This window comes from Dermacentor albipictus, chromosome 6, assembly GCF_038994185.2.
Source record: "Dermacentor albipictus isolate Rhodes 1998 colony chromosome 6, USDA_Dalb.pri_finalv2, whole genome shotgun sequence".
In the NCBI taxonomy this organism is placed as follows: Eukaryota; Metazoa; Arthropoda; class Arachnida; order Ixodida; family Ixodidae; genus Dermacentor; species Dermacentor albipictus.
Genome location: NC_091826.1, coordinates 24,246,791 through 24,270,988, shown reverse-complemented (window position 1 = coordinate 24,270,988; position 24,198 = coordinate 24,246,791). Strand labels below are relative to the sequence as shown.

At 42.9% G+C, this 24,198-nt stretch overlaps 1 protein-coding gene across 4 annotated transcripts in view; it reads right to left on the bottom strand.

The window, feature by feature from the left end:
* Positions 1-21,283, bottom strand: part of Mcm2 (DNA replication licensing factor Mcm2) — a 44,594-nt gene extending 23,311 nt beyond the window's left edge. The window contains exons 1-12 of one of the 4 annotated variants that reach the window (XM_065424903.1): positions 21,040-21,283; positions 19,105-19,406; positions 18,517-18,686; positions 16,481-16,569; positions 13,224-13,398; positions 11,908-12,127; positions 10,476-10,683; positions 9,189-9,323; positions 6,113-6,304; positions 5,206-5,299; positions 4,381-4,631; positions 3,106-3,270 (exon numbers count right to left, since the gene is read on the bottom strand). In XM_065424903.1, the coding sequence (XP_065280975.1) occupies positions 3,106-3,270; positions 4,381-4,631; positions 5,206-5,299; positions 6,113-6,304; positions 9,189-9,323; positions 10,476-10,683; positions 11,908-12,127; positions 13,224-13,398; positions 16,481-16,569; positions 18,517-18,686; positions 19,105-19,367 (1,962 nt within the window). In that variant the 5' untranslated portion in view covers positions 19,368-19,406; positions 21,040-21,283. Of the gene's footprint in view, positions 1-3,105; positions 3,271-4,380; positions 4,632-5,205; positions 5,300-6,112; positions 6,305-9,188; positions 9,324-10,475; positions 10,684-11,907; positions 12,128-13,223; positions 13,399-16,480; positions 16,570-18,516; positions 18,687-19,104; positions 19,407-20,570; positions 20,595-20,956; positions 21,016-21,039 lie in introns of those variants that run through there. The other 3 variants (XM_065424906.1, XM_065424904.1, XM_065424905.1) reach the window with 3 other exon arrangements.
* Between the last annotated feature and the right edge of the window lie 2,915 nt (positions 21,284-24,198).

Here is a 24,198-nt window from a genome sequence, read left to right as displayed (position 1 = left end):
GTTCCTAGGAATCAAGATGTACAGTATGGTCATTATTATTAAACGGAACACCAAATCAGTGTTCCAGCACTGATAACAACTCAATTGGTATATGAAGGCCAGGAAAATATTTGCATGAATAGAATGTCTGTTCAATAGAATCAAGTTAAGCTGAAGAAATATCGAAGTTATTGCTGTCCTGAAAACCAGTGAGGTTTTCAGTTAGGTAGTGGACCACACTATATTTCAAGGCAAGGATTTGTTCAAAATGTGTTGCTTTTCAGTTTTCCTCCAGAAAACAGAAGGATTTTCCCACCTTTACAGCAGGTAGGTTGTGTGGATTATCATCAGCTCATTAAAGTCAATCTAGATTGATGTGACAGACAAAGGCTTGACACTGCAGACGTTACTCGATACCACTCTGCCTAGCCACTGTTGCAGCAGCGCGGGTTAACCACAGTCGCCGCCGGCGGTAATGAGCATGCGCCTTTTACGGGTAGGATCCAGCGTAGTTTGATACCTCTTGAAGGTTCCGACTCCACTACGGCATGTTTGCACGATACTCCTCTTTCGTTGTCCTCTTGCGTCTATCTGCCCCCGTGGAAATGTGCTTGCAACCAGGCAGTCAGTGCACCAGTCACGTGACATTTTCATGCATGGCGTGTAAATTCAAGGCTAGTTTTGTGACAGGTTGCTCGAAGCTACAAGAGACCTGAAGAGACTGCAATGTGCATCTGTGAACGGAACTGGGACCAACAGGCCATGTACAGTGACCTTTCATTAACAGAGCAGTTTGTCCGCTTTCTGACTGTCATGCAGCTGTTGTGAATGGATCTACATGAATTCAACACCAAAGCGTCACTTTAATCACCAACACTCGACGAAGCAACAGTGATTGCGCCTAAAGGCCTGAGCAACATGGGCACCACGTAAATTCACTGCTGGCCAATGTGATAACAGACTGCAAGCCATTGCAGAAAGCTTGGTGCTAATGTGTTAGCGCAGTTTTTTGATGACTGTTGAAGTGCCGCTTGTGCCTGCAGGAAAGCTGGCAACTACCCTGAGCAAGCGTAGAAAGTTTGGCTCTGTTCTTAATTAAGCTTGCATTTGAACAGAAAATCTCTAGACAGCGAGAGTCGCATGTGTGTACATACTTATCTGATATAATCTGTGTATTCCGGTAAATTCAATCTTTGCACATGCTTCCGCCCATTCCACACGCGCTGTTTTTGTAACCGCTACATCATTCCATGTCGCATTATCGTTTCAAATAGTCCTTTTGACTTGCATGAACCTAGTATTGACCAAAACCAGGCACCGTGGATAGGCTGCACATCAAGGAACCGACAACGGTTGGGTCTTTCACCGAATATACTGATTATCCAAAAAATCAAATACAGTCATCTTCCATCAATTTGACCCTGATGGGACCAACAAAATTGGTCGAATTATCCGGTGGGTCGCATTAAACAAGATGGAGAAAAAATTCCGAAATACACCTTTGCTTCATTTGGCAGCATTTGCCAGATTCTAACACAACTCCGAACCAAACACACATCCACTTTAAGTGTACAAAGTAGAAAACTAATGTAGAAATGACAAAGCTTCAAAACAAAGTGGAAATCTAATGCACACCGAATTTCTCAGCAAGGAAAACGGGCAAGGGTCTAATATGTTGATGGCGACATATACGTCGATGAGACGAGACCATGCACTGAAAGTCCGCGAGTTCCCTTTCAGGGGTGATGACGTTAGGTTTTTTTTTTTTGTTCGATCTATAAGAAAATGGAATAATCTTTCTCCTGACATCGTTAATTTCATTTTATTGCGCTTTATGTATGTGATCACTTGTTTATTCCTCCACAACGCAATCCCCCTTGCTGTAATGCCCGCATTGGCGATGCCAGTATGCAATAAATAAATAAACGAATGAATAAATAAATAAATAAATAAATGTGTTGTACCATGGCAGCCAGTTTCCTAAAGCCAGCTTCGCCGCAATACATCCATATTATGCAGTACAGCATATGAACGCCACAAAGGCGATTTTGGTTTTGATTCCGATTGCACCACGCAGGCAATTTTCAAACTAATTTTCCAGGAAAAAAGAAAAGGATCTTAATAGAATCAGGCAAATACCACAATTAGACATCGTGACCAACGGTTAATGCTTCAAAATCTTCCTAGGACAGGCAAAAAAATAGCCATTTTCAACAGGAGATGACGTGTGTTCAACGCATTTGCTGTCCCCAAGCTCCGCCAACACAGCCGCTGCCACTAAATGGGTCACTATTGGAGTCAAAACTGGGGTCACACGTGTGTATACTGACTGGTTAAGTTCGAATTATCCAGCGAAGGCTAAACTTAGAATTGAAATAACAAAAGTTTACCCATAGACGGGCACAGGCACCGGCCGGGACCTTCGATTGGGATCGAATTAACCTAAAAATTGAATTAAGTGGAAATAATTTAACGAGTCTACTGTATCAGATATTTGATTCATGAAACAAATTATTCAAATGTCACTATTAGATTCGTATTTGTATAGTATTCGCACAATTCTAGAAATACTTTCAGTGGAGAATTGCACTCATTTCACTCTCTCTGCAAGGAACGTAAACCAGAAAAACTCCACTGGTTCCTTAAGGTAGCCACCGATTTAAAACAAAGTGGCAAAATTAACCTAGCCTTGCTAGTTTTCCACCTAGCCCTAATGTACTACATAACATCTCTGTAAGCCCAACAGCTTATAAAGAGCAACTCATTTAGAAAAATGAGTTTTATGTGCCATTATTTTGAAAACACAGCATTAAAGACGAACCAAAAACCCACAAGAGAATGAAACAAGTGCAGTTTTTTCTTCTTTTTTTTTTCTCGTGTCACTTGTTAACACTCGGCATTATACTCTTTAAGGATTGTGTTTGTTAGATGGTTCTCTCCAATTTGTTGATTCAGCACTTCTGTCATCATCATCGGGTTATTTACGCACGTCTATTTTGCGGTTCTTTCCAAAAGTGGATGCACACACCAATTGGGCCTGCTTTCACCCTCGGAGCATCTCTGTGCCACTGACTGCCTTAACAGACTTAAAGAAAAAAGACTTAAAGCACCGCGAACGAAACTCACGTTTTCGGCAAATGTCAAGGATGGGTCGTAGCGACCACCGATGGGGTTGGCTGCAGCAATGACAGCACAACGTGCTTGGAGCGACGTCACGATGCCCGCCTTGGAGATGGAAATGCTCTGCTGCTCCATTGCTTCGTGAATACTCGTCCGGTCTGCGTCATTCATCTGCAGCAACATTTTGTCACATGTGTTAAACATTTACAGCCATGAACTACTGGGTCTGTTTGATTTGCCGAGCCGTATTGTTCAGGACTGCCTAAAACGCTATATATATACACCAACACTCATTGGCTGAAAGCACCACCTCAGGCAGTTATGGGCTGTGTGGGACGACAGATTGAAGAGCCCCACTGCTACCATCATTGTACAGCCTCTTGTGGCAAGAAAAATGCGAAGATCACTTTCTCATTCTTAAGCACAAAGTGCAAGTTTTTGAAAGGCAGAATTATTCACATATTTGTCAAGTTATAAACCTGGTAATACCCACAGCAGTCTCCAGAGAATAAGAATGACTTAAAGAAAAGTTAACTCTAACTGTACTGTGCACTATGGCAAAGCACCAACTGCACTACTGCATGAACTTCTTAATTTAACAAGCCAGTTATGACTTAGTGCAGCTAGACACCCATTACGGGCACTTTCTTAATAGCACAACAAATAAACTCAAAGCAAAAAAGGTGCCTCTGGAAGAAAACATGAGAAGAGCGAAAATTTTGAAGTCAAGCCACAGTTAAGTAGTCAGTGAGCCCACCCGTAATCTTCAAATAAGTTCATTGATGGACTAGGAAGTTCAGGTAGCGTTATAAACTGTCACAATGACATCATGTGACCCAACCATTCTAAATGAAACAAACGGCTGAACCCCCCCCCCTCCCCTTTCACTTCATATATTAACGTGTTCTCTAACAAAAATAAAGAGTTAATCGTTTGCACACTGTCCGTCCACGTCCTTGTTCCCTTTATCTTTATTTTTTTTGCCAGTATAGCACTCAGCGCAACATAACCATGAACTGGATATAACAATCGTATTTTCATGTTGGCTGTGACTTCGCTGTAGCGAAGTCCGACTGTTTTCCTCACTGTGCTACGGAGCACAGGAAACGTTGTGCACTGGCACTGTCATATTTAAATCATCGAATGTCGCTTGCAAGCTCGTGCGCGTGACCTGCACCCACAACAGGGCAGTAGACACGGCCCTTGACGAGCTCTAGGCGCGACAGTTTCCGCGCAAGTTTAAAATCGCACCCAGCAGTAGTAGCAGCAGCAACTACACACCTTGTCGAACTCATCAATGAGGCAGACGCCCTTGTCGGCGAGGACGAGTGCACCGGCCTCCAGTGTCCACTCGCGAGTAACGGGACTGCGCTGGACGTACGCCGTCAGACCCACAGCTGAAGCACCCTGTCCCGTGGCAAAGACGGCTCGCGGCGCTATCTGCTGGACGTACTTCAGGAACTGTGATTTGGCCGTGCCGGGGTCACCGCAGATGAGGAGGTTGATGTCACCACGAACTCTGTGCTTCTGACCTATCAGAAGAAGCCGAATATGTATTTGAGCTTTTAGCTTGTACACACCCTAGAGAGCTGCGACTGTTGATGTCAAATAAAAAGTTGATTTGATATGATTTCAAGATTTATTACAAACATTAAAACATCTAAGGACTCGGACACTGCAACTAGTAAGAAGTGACTAAGGACGAGAAAGACGCAGAAAAAAGTCAGTATTTCTAGCTCATTAGACAAAAAAAAGCATCAGTTTCCATAATAGCTGGCCAAGATTTTGTGTGAATCATCAGCATTAACAAGGGAACAACATTGTAGTCCCATTTCCTGCTGCACTTAATTAGGTGCAATCTGTAGCAATGTTTCCATGTCCTTGAGGTCTTATGTGAAAGAATACTGCCCACATTTAGTACTTTTCTATTATGGGGACACATTCTGTTTTAAACTTTTCACAAGCAATATTTTTTAAAGAAAGAACGCAAAAATAAAATTAAAATATGGGGTGCACTAGCACTGCGACTGATCTGATCTGAGATCTATAACTACTCTCATAATACAAAAGGGGAGGAAAAAATCTCAGAGAAGATTCAAAACTTACCAGGATTCTTTGATTCACCACCGAACAAGGAAAGTGCAATGGCCCTCTTGATTTCCTCATGGCCGTAGATGGAAGGACCAATACTGGCAATAATCTACAATTGGTAGGTTTCGGCGTGCAAGGAAAAAGCAGGAACAAAACAATAATCAGCCCAGCAGCTTGACAGAGTGAAAAGAGCAAAACTGCCAAACTCTTGGGATTCTAAGCAGACTGCACAAGTTAACAAGAGACAGACTAGCATAGGTTCGCACAAGAACTTTATGAAGCTGGCACTTGCCCCAGCTAAGATTACGAGAGTTTATGAAAATGCCATGTAGCTGGACAGAACAAAGGTAATATTGTTTGCCATCACTTGGAGTTACTAAGACTACTTATTGCATTCTTCCTAGTTAGCTAATTAGTCTTAATTAAATAGGCAAATGCTCAAATATTATAACTAGATTAAAAGTGCCAATGAGAAAATTGTATAGCGACATGAGAAACTCCCGATACAGCTTTCTGTTGCTCAATACATGCTACGTACAAGTGTTTTTCCGAGCATGAAAGAAGCCCGCAAAATTTCCGTGCGACAAGCTGCCCGAGGCACTTTGCACGTATTCGCGGCCTTCTTTCATGCTCAGAAAAACACTTTTACGTAGCCTGTATTGAGGAACAGAAAGCTGTACCGGGAGTTTTTCATGTCGCTCTACAATTGTATAATTGACACTTTTCATCTAATTGTAATATTCGAGAAGTTCATTAATTAAGCCTAATTATCTAATTAGACAGAACGAAAAAAAAAATAGTTTGAGTATCTCCAAGCGACAGCAAACAACATTACCTTTGTTCTGTCCAGCTATGTGGCGTCGGCGTATTTTTAAACTCTGGCTAAAATTAGCTGGGGCACCCGGTATATAAGAACACTTACTCGATCAGCGATTTTCTCATCCTTGGACAGGGCCACAATGCGACGGACATCATCATCTGTCATATGTCGCGCAGCAACTTTATCATCTTTTCGGAGCACATGGTTGGCCATAATGATGGTCGCAAACACGGGAAAGCCATTAGAAGTGTTCAGGGATCCATCGTAGTTGTTTGTGTACACTCCCGTAAGTTCCTGCAAGGTAAAAAATTCTTTAATTGAACCAGAAGAGTAACGACAACGTGCCTTGTCATTCAAGTCATACAATACGGTATAACAAGTCTCACAACTACCAGCTAATGTGAACAGAGAAGTTACCAAACTTTATCAGGGTGTCTACCAAGTTGACATTTCCAAATTCCCTGAGTTTTCCAGGTTTTCCCTGAGCACCTTTGCGAAATTCCCTGAATGAGTCAGATCTTTGTTTTATGTCAAGACAGGCTGACACCACGTTGCCCGATGCTGTCACTCTCTAGTAAGCATGCTGAAACAAAAAAAATGACTTAATCCAGTTTGAATAGTAAGGAGTAATATGTATTTTATTTAAAAAGAAAACAGAAGGAAGGTGTTAGTAAAATGCACAGCGAAAGAAATGGTAAAGCCCATTCCAAATTGAGTCGAACATTTTCAAATACGAATGAAAAGGAGATGCATACATAAGTAAATATTTTTTTAATATCAGCTATTTCTATCAACTGATAGCAAGCTCATGTGTATGAGGTCCTGAACTTTGTCACAAATATTTTTTTAATATCAGCTATTTCTATCAACTGATAGCAAGCTCATGTGTATGAGGTCCTGAACTTTGTCACAACTAAGGTTCTCTCTCAGCAGCTGGGAAGTCAACTTTAACTGTCCTGACATACTCTCAGCCCGTACACAACATCTCAGTGTTGGGTTTCACTGCGTAAACAATTTATTTTGGTTTGGATGAGGGACATCTGTGTCTCAGCATCAGCCATCACTTAGTTTTTTTAGCTCAAGCTCCTTCAAAAAGGTGGCGGCACCCTTCCTTTCCCGTTAATTCCTCAGTGCGTCGGTCCTTTCTGTTCTCATCCTCCTTCTACCACGCGTTCACCACATGGATCATCTGAAGCATCCTCTTGGTCAGTTGTACAGTCAACATTTGATTTCTTGGACTTCCGAGGGGCCGCAAAAAAAAAAAAAAATTGAAAAAAAAAGGGCAGTCAAAAAAATTAATGCATGTCTTTAACTGCCTTTAAGGGCTAAAATTACCACAGGCACGTCTCAAAAAGCTCTGAAGGCCTGCCAGTACGCTTTTTAGGCATATCAGGGCTTGTACTGTGACAGAAGACGACGTGCACGCATGTGTAATTAAGTAATGTATACTGTGTCCCACGACAATTGCCCCCTTCCCACGCTTGTTATGCTTCACCGCCTAACACTAATGTACCGAGGCGAAGCTAACTTTCGCAGACTGGCATTACGCAACGCGCTGTGCTCTGCGAGCTTCAAAGCCAATCGCTAGGATTACAAAGGCGGAGTCGGTGCCATTGGTGATAGCGGCGAATTCTTTCAATGAAAAACACGGCACCGCACGGCAAGAAGCTTAATAGCGAACATAGAAGCAGCTAGGCCTGACGTTGCCGCGGTGGTGGTTACGGATTTGCGGATTTGCCTGCGAGAGTGCCGGTTCGAGGCGGCGAGATAATCAAAATAGCGGCGGTGGCGGCTTTGATTAATGCCATTTCAGACCTGCAGTCGGGGCAATATACATTGACTATATGGAGTACGTGGTGGTGCCGCAAAACCGTGCAAATTATCGGGCATGTTCGAAAAATCGGGCGTCTAGAAAATCGGTCGTTAACTACTCTGGCAATACATCGTGCCGATGACACGGCGTCAATAATGATTCGTTGCGATTCCTCTGTTACGGGAGCCAGCATTAACACGACTTTCGTTCCCTTTCAATAAAGTTACAGCTAATTTTCCCTGATGGAAGCACAAATTCCCTGAGTTTTCCCTGAGTTTTTCCAGACTGTTCAGATTCCCTGAGAATTCCCGGTTTTCCCGGTTGGTAGACACCCTGTTTATACTGTGAACATCGTTCTTAAGTTACTTTTACTTTAGTCTAATTTACCAAACAATCAACATTTTTGGCAAAGGATTCTACAGTCGAACCCGGATATATTGAATCTGAAGGGGGATCACAAAATAGTTTGATATTGACACACGTGTACTTGTTTATGTTTCTTCAATGACCGCTTTCACCGGCTAGCAAATGTTAAACGATATTGCTTAGTGCGAGACGCGCCTGCAAGATTTCGAGTTGAGGCGAATGTTATTATTCATTTTATTTGTTGTGCATGTCCTCGCCGAACCATGTATTATCAGACTGCATATGCAACATGAATTTTGTAGTAGTTTCTGAAAACCATGCAGGCCACAGTGATTACACCAAAGCCTTTGACGAGTGATGTATAAAAGCTGATGCACTTGACCCGCTGATGAGATTTTGACGACTGCCGACTGTGTTCGTCACAATCATTGTGCTTCAAGTGTCCCTTGCTTTTGTAGGCACAAGTTCGCCCCAATAAAAAATTAGTTTCACCATTCACAGCTTAGCTACTGTGTTCTTGACAATCACTATGATGTGACAAAATATAGGTAATTCGATATATAAAATAACAATTTCATACAAAATTTTCACGGGGATTTTACAGCTGTTCAATATACACAATAATTCGTTACATGACGATTCGATATATGCGGGTTCGACTGTATAGCTAAACAAGCACTGGGAAATAAGCAATATCACCTCAGTTTCATTGCATTATATATATTTTTTTCTTTTCAGAAAGTGCCTTTTGTGCAGTTTGTAATATTTCACTGCTCCAGCCACAAGTGGCTTGGTAGAACACTGCATGTTTTACATTACTGAAGTATTGTGAAGCCACAATATGTCCAAATTGGCAAGTTCAAACATGCAAAATACAATTGTCAAACAGATGATTTGAAGCAATGCGTTGATTTTCCATGTTTCAACTATATTCATCCGTGTTTTAAGAGAGGTCAGTACAGTTGTATAAACTACATGAACTATTGTCTACACACTCACAATTTCGTCACCAGGCTTGCAAGAGTCGCAGAGATCACTCAGCAAGATGGCATCCTTAGATCGGGGGAGACGACCAGCTGTTATTTTGCCAGGACTTTCCTGGATGGTAATGCGCTGGTAGTTCTGGTATAAAGTCTGAAATACGCACATAGCAAAGTGTTGTAAGAAATGCCAATCATTTACAAGCTGTGCAGCCAACAAAACATTATATAGATCAATTCTCAGGAGATTCTCAAGCCATCATGAGCACCCCTCAGCATATTTAAAAGTAATCAAACAGATCAAATAAAAATTTTAAAGATGAGTAGCTGTACTAGTTCAATCAATCAATCAATCAATCAATCAATCAATCAATCAATCAATCAACCAATCAATCAATCTAAAGCACTTAACTTTTCAAACACATAGAAAACAAGTACAGAAATATGTCAACCGACAGCCAAGGAATTTCCCTAGATTTCACTAGAAACACAATACATCAGTACCTTCAGCCATCTATCAGTGACAATATACACTAAATGTTATTACAAACACAATACTAATTCTTTTGCTTTCTGCAGTAGCATACGTATCAGCTGCAAATTTAAGTTACGTATCCCTTCAACGATTCTGCTACTTTTTTGTTCCTGTTTGCAATACGTCTCTTCACTCCTTGGCCTGTTTGTCACATGCAAAATCTATAAAAGTCTAAAGCTGGTTTCTCTAGACATCTGTGTAAGTTCTAACTAGCACTTACACTGCTGAGTTTTCACTAAAACTGTTCTAAAAGTGCATCCCCACAGGTGAGGAAAAAAAAAAGAAACAGTTAGATGCTGTGATCAGCAAAGTTTGAGAAATGCGGTAGGAACAGTTGGCAACAGCTCGAATGGATCTGAGATCTATTTCTTGCAGTAGCCGGGGGAAAAAAATGACCCTAGCAAAAAGCGAGTCACATCGACATGCCTTTAACATTGAGTTTTCTGCTTACTGCTGTCTAGACGCCAGGGAAGGCCAAGAAGATAAAGGTGCATGCTTTCTCAAGAAGCCGAGAGTGGAACAAGAGAAGTTAGGACGTCGGATGGTATCACTGATTGCCACGCCCTGCAATGCGCGGGCCAGTGCGACCTTTGCAGTACGTATCTGATATGCATTTGCTTCCCGATCACCGCACGTCACGCACATTCCTTGCCAGTGTGGACATACCGTAAGGCATTAAACATTTCTTCTATTCAAATTCCAAGAGCAAGTAGTTGCTTGCATACTCAAAAGTGTCAATGGCATCTCACTGCATTCAGACACGCCCTTTACCTGTTCCATATTGATGGTGAAGGGCCCCGTGCTTTGGCACTCGGGACAAGATCCTGGCTTGACCTCCTGGTTCTGAGATTGCACCAGAGGACCGAGCACATAGCTACACTTGCTGCAGTCGTATTTCACCAGGGAGAGCTGTGGTAGCACACCAGTGGTGCTAGTCACTACACCGGCGGTCCGAACCAGCTGGTTCAGGTGGAGTTGCCTAAAATGTTCAGAGAACACACCAAGAACGTGAGTGCATGTATAAATTACCAGTGAATTATTAGGGAAAGCACTGGGAATGCGGGAGATTGAAATTCAAGACGATGAGCAAAACGAGAACAAGGTGAAAACAGCAGGAGCCAACGTTTCGACAAGTGGACTTGTCTTCCTCAAGGCGACATATGCTTTCCTCGCCACAGTATATATAGGTGGCGTTCTTCTAAAAGGGAGAGGGTGTAATGCGAGTGGGTGCGGCAATGAGGGAAGGTGTGTTAGCGTGTCAAATTGAGAATAAAGGAATGCTGTGCACAAGGCCAAGGCCACCCCACCCCCGTCTGTCAACCATGTGTCAACGCACGCGTGTTAGCTGGTGTGGCAACGGTGTCTGGCACGCTGGCTGGAAAAAAAAATTTTTTTTTTAAATAAGAAAGGAGGAAAGGAAAGAAAAAAAAGAAAGAAAGGGGGGGGGGGGATACACCAAGAAACCAAACTAAGTGTTGTTGCCTATAGCTTGAAATTTAGCATAGCGAATAGGTTCTAAAGCTCCCTTTGAAACGTTTATGCCTATTGATTGCAATGTCTTGAACTTATGGATAAGGTATGATTCTCTGTATTTGCTTTCTCGTTCAGAATGGAAATTTGATTGTAAGATGTACAGTTTAAGTTCATCAAAGTTATGACCTGGTTGGTTGAAATGCTCAGCGACGGCTTTGGGGAGCTCTTTAGCTGTGTCCGCGCAATGTCCGTTTAATCTGACGTTCATTGATTGTCCTGTTTCACCAACATATCGTTTCTTACAGAAGGGACATTCAAGCATGTAAATCACATCCAAACTCGCACAAGTGAAGCTAGCTTTGACTTCATGTGTTCTACACGCAAATAGTTATACAGAAGGTTGCAGAAGTGCAATATCAGTTTTCAGTGCGCAGTTACGGATCTTCGTACTTCAATTTGTTTTTTCTTTTACTCAACAATTGTTAGCATTTTTTGTAATAACTGTACAACCCTAAGCCATATTTCACTACCCACAGTCTCTACAATTTATATTTCTCTCTCAAATGCAACAAATTTTATTCAAATCAGTTTCATGGTCGTTTAATAACCACACTTCTATGTTTCACCTGCGCTTGGACAGGGAAATTTGAGTTGACCTCAAACTGAAGTCTCCTTTGGAGGTCAAAAAGCACAAGAAAGCTAGGCTGAGTGTCAGACAAGATAACTTCACCTGAGACTACGAATGTCCTCGATGAGGGGCAGGTCAGTGATGCGGACGTGAATTTCCCGGGTGATCCGCTCATACTGTGGGAACATGCCAAGAACAATGTCCTTGGCCGCCTCATCGAAAATGACTAGCATCTCTGCAGGCGCCTCAGGCAGGAAGTAAGCTAGGACCTGCTCAGCTTGGGCCAAGGTGTTGTAGTTAACTTCCAGGCTGAGCTTGTTCTCTGCAAGCATAACAGAGAAAAATTTGCTCATTGAATAAATCAATCAGCTAATTCATGCTTTTCACACCTCTTTCTGCATAGGAAAATGGTGTCTGTAGCAATAAAAAGCTGCAATTAACATAGTTTGACAAGACTACAGTTCTTTGATGACAATAGGGCATGACAACTTACATTTGTTAGAGCATTCATACTGGGGGAAATATTTTCTTTAAGAAACAGCAACAGCACATGGCTAAAATACATTTAAAGAATAACCAAAATATATTTGCTTTTTTTTTTGTGAAGCTTGCCATGCAGCACACTTTATCCCAAGATGTTCTCAATGCAACGAAGAACAAAAAAGTTATCACTTAAAAGTTCACAAGGGAGTAAAAGCATTAACAACACATAAAATGAGCTCACACACATTTGCACACGGTATGTCTACGACATGTTTATGTAAGAGCTGTAAGTTTTGGAGAATGGACAATTTAGATACTGGAAGGGCTTGGGTTATAAGTCATGCAGTGTTGTGTTAGAAGTACACACATAGAGCCTCTCATGTTAACCCTCTAATGATAACACATATAAACACCAGAAAAAAAAAATATTTTCTATCTAGATCTGGAAAACATATCGATAACAAGCATGATGAAAGAAAACAAAAAAATATTTTGTGGAAACATTTTTCAGCAATAGGGGGGACACTAGGCATAAAACTGCGAGCGGGTCTGTCTCCTCTTGAACACACTCTGAACACAACAGATGATGCTTGCTGCCTGTCATACAGTGATAGCCAAAGAAATCTAGCCAGGAACTTCAAACACATTTGAATTTATAGCACGAGCGCATGATAAAACTGTTGATTCATCATTCTCTAGCTATAGTTATCAAAGAGTGGGCATTTCATATTATACAAAGCAATTTCATGAATTATTCACCCTTAGTTAACACTTGTTTGTAACACTTGTAACCATTTGCTGCAATCCTCTAAGGTATTTCCTTTAACGTTCACACAAATGTTTCTTTCTTTGCCTGTTCGTGCATATTGAACATTGGGTGCTTACAGTGTGCCACCCAGATCTCTACTGTGATGCATTAAAAGGGAGACACCCACCTTCGCACATTTGCCTGATCTTCTCCTTGTAAAGGTTGTGGCCACGCTCATCAACGAACGTGCGCAAGAAGTTCTTGAAGCGGTTGTAAATTTCTGTCTTGGGACCAATCTGCGTCACCCACTCTCGGACTGTGTGGCCCTTCATATCTTCAAGGTTTTCAATACTCTCAACCATCTAGAAAACAGAAAGGAGAAAACAAAATAATGCAGGCGTGACACGGGTCTTGTAGACCAAGAAGCTTTGCCTCATGTGTGTGCGGGGGGGGAGGGGGTTATCGCAAGCAGAATTTCTTGCTTTCATTTCAGAAACTTTTTCTACATGTTCTACCACATGGTTCCCAAATTAAATTAAGAGGAGTGTAAAAGAGCTAGTAATGGTCAGAAAAATACACTGCTTGCAACTCTTCACTTACTTTTTTTATCTAAGTATGCCTTAGAAATATTTTTTTCATTTTCTATTTTTTTCTATCGTGGCCTCAAGCATTGGAGGTGAACTGTCATCTTAGAAACTAAGTTTCTAGAGTAAGGAAACATAGTAAAGTAAAACTTAGTCAAGTACAATTCACGCAATTAAAGTAACTACAGTCGAACCCCGCTACAACGAACGTCGCTTCAACGAAATTTTCGCTTCAACGAAATATTTCCAATTCCCCGTCAGCTCGCTATACAAAGTAATGGAACAAATTTCTCATCACAACGAACCATTTTTGGGGCGCGTTTCCGCTTCAACGAAATTTTTGCTATGCGAAGCTCGATTTAAAAATATATCTTACAATAAAACAAGCATATCGCCGCCCATCTATGTACTTCCATAGGCCCACGCTGCTTTGTTTCGCTAAACATTCGCTGGACCAAACTAATCCACTCACTGAAACGCACATGATCACCGCCATAGCTTGGTGTTGATGACTATCGGGCTGGCTGCCTTGCGACAAGGCGCGGGGGCAAGCTCCCGTTTTCTTCCAATCCAATTCAGAGCCGCAACCAATCCGTTGCCAAAGGACGCAGCAGCCTGGCAACAGCAGCGCGTTTGCCCTAGTTTTTTTCACTCGTGCTTGTGCTGCTAGTGCGCTGTAATGAATGCGAGCATGGCGACTTCATCTAGAAAGCGGAAGTTCCTCTCGCTTGAAGAGAAGGCACGGATTATCAGCGCGGCATCCAGTGGCAGGAAAAAGGGAGATGTTGCAGCGGACTTCGGCATCTCACAGAGCACGCTGTCAACGATCTTGAAGTCGAAAGACGCGATAGCGCAAGCTCTTTCTTCGGGGACATCCGCGAAGCGGAAAAAGCTGACGCAAGCGGCTCATGAGGACCTTGAGAAGGCTCTGTACACGTGGTTCCTCGACGTGCGCGCAAAGAAGATGCCGGTCAGCGGAAACATGTTGCAGCAAAAGGCACTTGGCTATGCCTGTATGCTGGGCATCAATGATTTCAAAGCCAGCTCAGGGTGGCTGACCCGTTTTAAGGCCAGGCATGAAATCGTCGCTAAAGTGCTGTGTGGGGAGTCGGCCTCATCAGACGCCGACGCTGCATCTGCTTGGGCATCAGCTACTGTGCCGGAATTAATGGAGAAATATGCCACATCAGACATATACAATGCCGATGAAACGGGACTTTTCTTCGAGCTCCTCCCCTCCAAGACGTTTCACATGAAGGGCCAGCCATGCAGCGGAGGGAAGCATAGCAAAAAGCGTGTGACTGTGCTCCTGTGCTGCAACATGGACGGGTCTGACAAGCGCTGCCCACTGGTGATAGGCAAAAGTGCGAAGCCGCGGTGCTTCAAAGGTGGCAAGAGCCTGCCCGTCAAATATGTTGCCAATAAGAAGTCTTGGATGACACGGGCCGTTTTCAAAGAGTGGCTAACCGCTTTCGACCGTGACATGACGGCAAAGAAACGTAAGGTTTGTTTGCTCATCGACAATTGCTCAGCGCATAACGTTGAAGACGTTCAGCTTCAAAGCGTGGAAGTAAGATTCTTCCCGCCGAATTGCACGGCTTTAATCCAGCCGCTGGATCAAGGTATCATCAATAGCGTTAAAAGCGCTTATCGACAGCGACTGATTCAGCGGCTGGTGTTAAACATCGACACCGGTCGGGCAATCGAAGTGGATTTGTACATGGCTGTACAGATGGTCTCAGCAGCGTGGACGGCAACCAGTCGCAGTATCATCTACAACTGTTTTGTGCACGCCGGCTTTCACTCCGATGCTCAACTGGCAGCGAACTCCACGTCGGACGAGGAAGGCTGCAGTACAATTGCTCCACCCTCCACAGAGGCCAATGCGGCATGGGCAGCCCTTCAGGACTCCGGAGATGTGCCGGCCGATGTTCACATCGGCGACTACATCGCTGTTGACAGTGAAGTGCTAGCTCACGAGGAGCTGAGTGACGAAGCTATAATTGAGGGCGTTCGCCACAACGACGCATCATCGGATGATGACAGCGACGCGGAGGACTTAGCGCCACCACCTGCAATAAAAGTGATGGATGCTTTTGATGTGATCCGCAGATTTTTCGGTGCTCACGATGACGACGTCGCGATGCAACTGTTCACCGAGTGCGAAAGCCGCGCCACTGCACTCGTGGCAAAAAAAAAGAAGCAGAAGAAGCTGACCGACTTCTTTGGAAATAAATGATGTTTTGGGACTATGTGGTCCAACCTGACAGTGTTTTTGGCCTGTTTTCGCCTCAACGAAATTTCGCTTTAACGAAATTTTTCGCGCGCCCCGTCAGTTTCGTTGTAGCGAGGTTCAACTGTACATACTTGAAATCCGTGCACACTTAATGGGAATGTAATGATTTTTATTATTATTGACAAAAACAAACAACAACTAAAGTGATTGCAAACCTGTCTCCCTGAAATGGTATCGCATTATTCAAAGGCGAAAACATTTCAGCAATGAAGACGCACTTAATCTGTGTTTACTGAATACTCTTTTATTGCAGCACAAGGCAACACACTGATGCTCGGCTTCACGCTTCTGCTGTAATTTGTGCTTTTACCGCTGCATCTCTTTGGACAGCATAGCGGCAGCGTTCTGCACCAGCCCCATCTAAGCAAGCCAAATCTAAGTACACGGACGTTTTTGCATTCTGCCCCCCATCGGAATATTGCTGCTGCAGCCAAGGAGGAAATCCGCAACCTCACCAAAGACCCCGTACTTGGCCGTACAACGCCAAAGCCACTGAATCGTGGTGGTGGATTACTAGAAAACATACAAGGAACTAATATTAAAAGGCATCCGAGATGTACTCACATCTTCGTCTTCCGAGAAAGCACCTTCCGCTGCGCGCTCAGCCAACCGCCTCCTCCGGACGGGTCTGTCGGCTTCACTGCTGCTTTCATCTGTTGAGGGAGAAACAGACAAGATGGGCTAAACAGAAAAAAAAATTGTTTTGAAATGCAAAGAAAAATATAAATGCAGGTACGACTCACACAAGAACGGCAAGATTCACACATTTGGATTAACAGATCGTACATGCTTCCCCTTTCAACACACGAAAACTTTCCCATCATACCTGCCAAACTGCAAACTCTAAAATTCTTAAAAAGTCCCGTGGACAGAACATAGGAAGGGAAGCGGCGATGAATAGCACAAATTTTTTTCTAAGTCTGACCTGAGGATACACCTTTTGTGGGATACCCATGCACTTTATTAATGATTATTTACCTCCAGACACAGCGGACAAGTTTGAAACAGCTCAGACTGACTTGTTCGGCGACTGTGCTGTCGCCAATTTTGGCTGCTTCAAAAAATTGCCAGAATGAACTTGCTCCAAGCAGATACCCCTCAGGTGTCCTTTCACAATCAGGAGACTTCTTAGGTATTAAGGTCAGACAGTGAAACTTTTTCAGAGACAAGAGTTTACATTTTGTAAAAATTGGCGAAGCATTCATAAAATTGCATAATTAGTCCGTGTTCGTAAACTTTACGAAAAATTCTGGAGTTGGCAGGTGTGCAACATGATGGCGCGACGACACAAGTCTGTTGAGCAAAGAGACGCACGTTTGTCAGAAAAATGCAGGGGATGACTGATATGTTAAAATTAGAAGTGGGTGAACATAATTTTTTTCCAAATACAAATAATAAGAATTGAATACTGAATAGCAATACACAAACTAACATACGTACAGCAGGAATATTTACAAGTGGGGACTACACCTGTGCTGACTAGCGCAAAAAAAAAGAAAAAGAAAGAAAACAGCCAACTACCGGGAACAACGAGTCAGTTTTATATGCAAGATCACTAATCGTCAATAAAAAAACTAAATGAATAGCCTTTCCACATATTTAGAGCCTGGTTGCAAACAAGCTTTGGAAGAACGAACGGCTGCCATATGAGTAGCTTTCAAAAAACATTAAATAAATGGTTGCCGAAAGAGAAAGCGGAGGTTGTGGAAAAACCACAGCAAGAAAACTGCGCAAGGACTTGTGTCCCATAAACATACGTAAACGGACTCGTTGCAAGGAAAACGTCACTGGTTGTAACGTCAAAGATAAAACTGCTGCACGGCTCGACTTACAAAAGCACTAAAAGACAGCCTAAAAACTAAAATCACATTTGCCATGTACACTTCCACCGCAAAGCTGAGAATAAAGCTTGTACGATTACCTGCTTTGCTACTGCAGTGCTCCTAAATCTTCTGGCATTGTTTCACTTCTGCTAATTTGCCATACTTTGTTTAGCAGACATAGAACAGCAGCAAGACTTTTAACAGTAATTTGTGGAGAAATATTTGGTTAGCTTCTAATATTCAAATATGCTGATCAGTTTTTTTTTTTTCAAATACATATAGGTAAAGTGCAATATTCGATTTATACTGAACACTTTGAATATTTGCCAAAACGTTATGCTGCAAACGACTGTGCTTTACGTAGCAAGTGTCTCTCTTGCATATCTTTTTTAGCAGTCGTGACTACACCCGTTACATTTAAGATTTTGTAATTCTCATCTCCAGTTTATCAAAATGAACCCTCTATATGCCAATTCTTAATGTCATAGACCTTTTAGCTTGCCTATGAGAAGAACTTAAAAGTGTGTATTTTGTGTATGATGCTCTCTCGTTCCCTGGACATCGGTGCTTCGTGAAGTAAATCTAAAACTAGGAATGGGGACATTCCTCATTCACCCCCCCCCCCTTAAATGGCCCCACATTCCTCGTCAATCCTCGTATTCGGCCATCTATTTTCCAGAAATCCAAGTTCCAAAATTTTTTTTCTAAAACAATAACATACTTTCCTCAAGGGTTGGCAAAACAAGCCAAGGCAGTGGAATGTAAGTGGCGACTAACCATACAGCAGGCCCCTCCGCATGCGGCCAGTGACGCGGCCCTCCGCACGATCTCGCTGCCGCATCTGCTCCTCGACGACCCTACGGTCCGACTCGGACAAGGCACTGTACTCCGAGTCGTCCAGCATTTGCGGGTCGTAGGTGTCCAGTGCTGGAATTGCTCGGTAGTCACTGCAGAAAGAAAGAACCCTCAGCTTCCGACAAAACGTGTCTGCTTGATGGAACGATTGCAATTGACATGAACAACACTATTCATGTGGCCATATGCAATCTGACTAGACAAGGCACCTTCTCCACAGAATCAGCAACAACATTTAGGAAATTTTGGATACAGTAGGCAGTCTTGTGCAGAGTTATAACTTTGTAACATTATTAATACGGTGAAAAACGAGGACCAGAGAAAGGCAAAGCAATGTGCACATGACAATAGACACAAGATGCAAAGGGGTAAATAAGTACACAGCGGGCAAGTCAACAGTGTCATCAACTTCAGTGCCAAGATAAAGTGCTGCTTCCTTAAATTGTGCGGAGTGCTTTAACAATATAAACTAACCAGACTAAAGAGAACTACTCATCAAGACATACTTACTCCTCCATGTTATCTCCGAACAGCTCCTCCCCCTCCTCTTCTTGCTCATCGTCACGACGGACATCGTCATCTTCATTGCCGACGCCACCGAGGAGTTCAGATTCGTCCTCAAATGGTGGAAGGTCGCGACCTGGCGGCGACGTGCCCATGTCGGGAGGTGAGGACGGCATGTTGCCACCCCGGGAAGGTGGCGACGCCACGTTACTGCTTCGAGAACGTGGCGATGCCACATTGCTGCTTCTGGATCGAGGGCCGTCAGACATCTTGCCTCTTTACTAACCGTTTGAGTTTGAGTGTCCAACCTGGCAAAAGCAAAGCAGGTGGGATTAGAACGCTTACTCACGACGAGCATCTGTAAGCCCTCAGATACTCTTAAAAATAATTGTTCTTCCGCTACGAAATTACTCAACAAGGGACGTCGCAGTCTGGAGACAAATTTTCGACAAGAGAACTGATTCTCGTCAGGGCCTCTTACCAAGTCCTCTTGTAGAAATATCAGCCAAACAACCAAACAACCAATTTTTATTGTTTCCATTCATTGAACATTGACCCCAGAAACATCCCTTGTTCAACCCCTGTCCTGTTTTATTTATGTTTATGTTCTCCTGTGAACTTCTGTCTCTTCTTGATTCCTACACTTTAAATACCAAAATTCCAGGCTGTTGCATGCGTCTAGGTCAATGCACATTCAGGTGCAATGTCACATCAGTGGTCTAATTATGAAAAAGCCCAGCATAACTTGTTGAAATAGTTGCAGCTTCACTGCACACAAAGTTTGTAGAACAAGGACTATAGATGCGATTTAGCATTAGTTATCCGCAGATATCTGACGATTACATTCGATGTAGCAACAATAAACAGCGGGAAAAAAAAGAAGCTTACACTCCTTTCACGGTAACAACGAATGTTCAGTGTTCATGGACACGCACAAAGTGAGAAACAAACCAAACGGGACAACGTCAACAAACACGCACAGGTGCAGCACGCGCTTACCGTGTGCCTCCGAACTAATAGAATGCGACTGACTACTACTTTTGTAGTTATGGTGAGTTAAGTGGCAATTCTGCCTTCGAAATAACTCTGTTCACCGAAAACACAAACTGTAGCTTTGACGCCGTGAGGGCCTTCTATATCATCAGAAATAATTGGTAACACAATGAACTCATCAATCAACGCAAGGTTGAAAAAAAAAAAAAAATGTTGCGCCAACGACTACGAGCACGGCACCAACTAGAAACCCGCGAAGACATTCCGGAATATAAATGTTTACTTCAGAGAATAAATCAGTGTGTTTCGTTCTTTTCTTTTCTAGCACACTGAACACTGGACATTCCAGGGATTTGGGCCAAAGCTCTACTCATAACTAGCCAAAAAATAAAGAAAAGAAAAGCGGTTGACGATAGCACAGCACGCAACGAAATATCTTCGAAGAGCAACAAACAAGTTCATAAATAGTGCTTGTTAACCGTGGTCGAGGGGCATATTTCCTGCCGCGGACGCTGTCTCACTCGAGGCGGATCATATACTGTCGATTCCAGTTCTACATCACTGAGCCACGCCGCTGAGCAAACACCTTTCTGAATCACCTTTCACTGAATTCAACAAACTCGGTTGAACTCAGTATTACCTAGCTGTCAGTGCGCAGATCAACGCACTGTGCATATAGAACGCTTAACGTCGACTATATATCCGGATGATAACAGGTGAACACGTAGAAATGCCGATCTTATTGTTCAAAACCTAAGTGAGTCGCGATTTAAAGGTCCGTTGTTAAAGAGCCGACCATGCAGTAACTGTTTTCTACAAGTGGCAACATTCATTGGCGGCAGCTAAAAGCATAGCTGAGGCTTACAAACAGACATCTTGCATAGACGGCGACTTTGAGAAATACGTATTCAATAATTTCACCAAGAAATAGGCACTGTCGCTACTCACCAGTTTTTCCGCACAATAGAGCAGCACGCCTGAAAAGCGCGGGAAAAGTGGCGGAGTAATACACAGCCGAACAATCCCGGAAACGTGAAGCGGTGAAAAGCGATGCTCGTGCTGGCGTCTCGCGACGTAAGAAGTAAACCTCAACTATTTTATGACTGTTCTTTTATTTCCTGCTTCTGCAGTTTTTAATTGAATCGAAGTGTGGCGAGCTGGATACAATAGCGATTTCTTGGATACGCCATCCGTCAACATGTTTAGGATGTAGTATGGCCAGATGATCTTGGCGCGCGCAAAAGTATCAGAACTTGTAATCACAGACAGTGCTCGTGCGTGTTGTGCCTTATCATTACTTTCACCCTCCCATTTATTTTATGAGGAGACATGATCGCATTAGTAAAAGGCGACAAAAATGAAAGAACATTTACACCTCCCAGGTCCCTGTACTTACCTTCGCTTGAAGCATTTTTTTCAATGTGAATGTAATCTTGGAAGACAAGTTTTTGCTGACACAAGAACCGAGAGCTGCTCTCTAGGACTTTAATATATTTATATATGTATATAAATAGGATTCCATATATTATACCAGGGCTATCTTGAGTCACTTACATGTGAAAGGGATATGCCCAATTAATATAAAGGTGCATGGTTACCAATAATTTTAACTCAAACAGCTTTTACGAGTGACCAACGATATATATTTCAAAAAGAACTGGCCAATCTATGGTAGCCCAATATATGTTGACTAGGTATTTCAGTAGTAGTAGCAGTAGCAGCTGTACGTACTAGTAGTGTTTTGTCACTTGTGAAGCATATCAAAAGACGTACATAACAATGGCACACTTTGCCTAGGAACTTCTTTCACAGTGGAACTTTCAAGCTGTTGCTCTTGAATTTGTCAAACTAATTGCCCCACAGCATCGCATGCAAGCTAGCTTAATTGCATGCCTGTTAACTTCCACGAACCAGCACAGCCTCAGTGATATAGTTATTCCGCTTTCGGACAAAACTGTAGCTATTCATGTGTCACAGATGTTTAACGATAATAGCACCCAATCATTCAGAGTGCATGCTACAAGGCTGGAACACTATTATAGCGGGCACATGTTTTTCAGTGAAGTGAGTGGTGATACATCATGCATTGCTCCTTGGCATAAGGAGCTAAACAAGTAAGCTGACGAACCCAGTGGTAACCCCAGCCAGAAAGGCATACTAAATGTAACAACTTACCTTTATGGAGAGTAGACGCTGCAAGAGAGCTTTGCAGTCTCGTTCGTACCATCGTGTTAAGTTACTGGCATACACCACAGAACTCTAAATGTCATTTATACAGCCTCAACCCATCACTGAAACTTAAATTACCAGCAAAACGTTCATGACGTGACACAACACTGCTGTGTCGGCTGTGGGTAGGAGTAGCGTTCACCAACTCCTACAGCTATCGTATTGGAATGGCGGATTCACCAATGTGCACTAAGTGCAAGTGTGAAGAGACCATCAGTCACCTTCTGCGCCACTGTTCTAGCTTTGACAAGCAATGTCAGACTCTCCAGTGCACCTTGAACAGACTGGATGACAGGCCATTTACAGAAGCAAAGATCTTGGGAGCCTGGCCTAACAGTTCGTTAGCCCAGAAAGCAGTTGGAGCACCACTTCACTACCTGAAGGCAACAGACTTGAGTGCCCGACTATAGACATCCCACACCTAACTTAGTGCATGTGAAAGTGCGGTATGGACTCATGTTTTTTCTCTCTCTTTAACTCCCCATTCCCCTCCCCATGTGTAGGGTAGCAAACTGGGCTCAGTCTGGTTAACCTCTAACAACTACGAGAAAGTTCACAACATGCGAAGGCATCTATTGAACTCTATGTGCATTACTCTTTTTGCTTTTCAAACGCCAGTTACTAAGCCTGTCATACAGCTGTTCTTGCTGTATATTGGAGCCACACTCATTCCAGGTTTTCAGTGACAGCTTAATTATGAAACTCTCGTACCTCTGTGAATGAGCAGAGAAAGATATTGAATGAGCACCAAGCACCAGTCTGTCCTTTTGCTTCGTATTGACATCCGGCAAGTACCTTCCTTTGAATCATCATACCATTTGGGTGAAGTGACGCACTGAACAAAACAAAGCGGAAATAACACAAGGAAACGTGACAATTGCTGCTGATTAAGTCTCCAACTCACCCAACTTTCCATGTTACTGACCGTCTTAGGGTACAAGCTTCGGCGGTATTGCGTATAGCATGTGAATGCGCCTTTTACGCTTCTATGTCCCTTTTCCTACATTCGCGTGCAACGTAATGCCGCAATTACGTGCAGCCCTTCCTTTGAACCCATGATCGCTGGCCAAGATGCGCAACAATATGCATTGAGGGACGTTCTGGAATATTTCCACAGCATTGAACATGTCTCTGCCATTAGCAGTGCTGCAAGATTGCACAATCCAGCATCCCTCTAATCTGTCCTAATCACCTCTTTCCACGCCTTTTCTCCCTGTGCATAGCAATAGGCTACAGCACACTAGCTCAGGCTAAGGCTGACCTCTGTATTTTTACAAATAAAGTATCCGACTCAGTGCAACACCACTATGCTTTCCGACTGTCTCCGATAGCTATGGATACTTACCTACCCATGCCCTTAAGCAATTTTGCATTAGCTAACATTGTATAAATAGCATTTTAACCTACTTCACATCTCATTGTTTTTTGTTGATTGTTCATACCCACTCCCCTCTGTAATGCTCTTGGTCCCGACGGTATACTGCTAAATAAGTTGATAGATCCCACAATCGAGGCGTATGCTCAAAAACCAAGAAAGGACACGCCAATTTATCCATATTTGGTCTTTGTTTTATTTTGAGCAGTCAATACATATCACATATATTGATTTTTTTAATATAGATTTATGTAATAGCGTAAAGCAGACAGGAGAGAAGACTGGTTGATGAGGAAGCTGAAGATTTCTAATTAATCGAATCTACAACAGGGGAAAGAAAATGAATTGAGAAAAAAAAGTCAGAAGTGAAATTAATAGAGTGACCTCAGCACTGAGGAAAAAGCAGGACACGACTGGATCACAAAGAAAAAAAATTGTTTCACTGAGGAGTGAAACAAACTTGTGATGACAAGCACAACTTGACGCATTCGGCAGAAACCTAT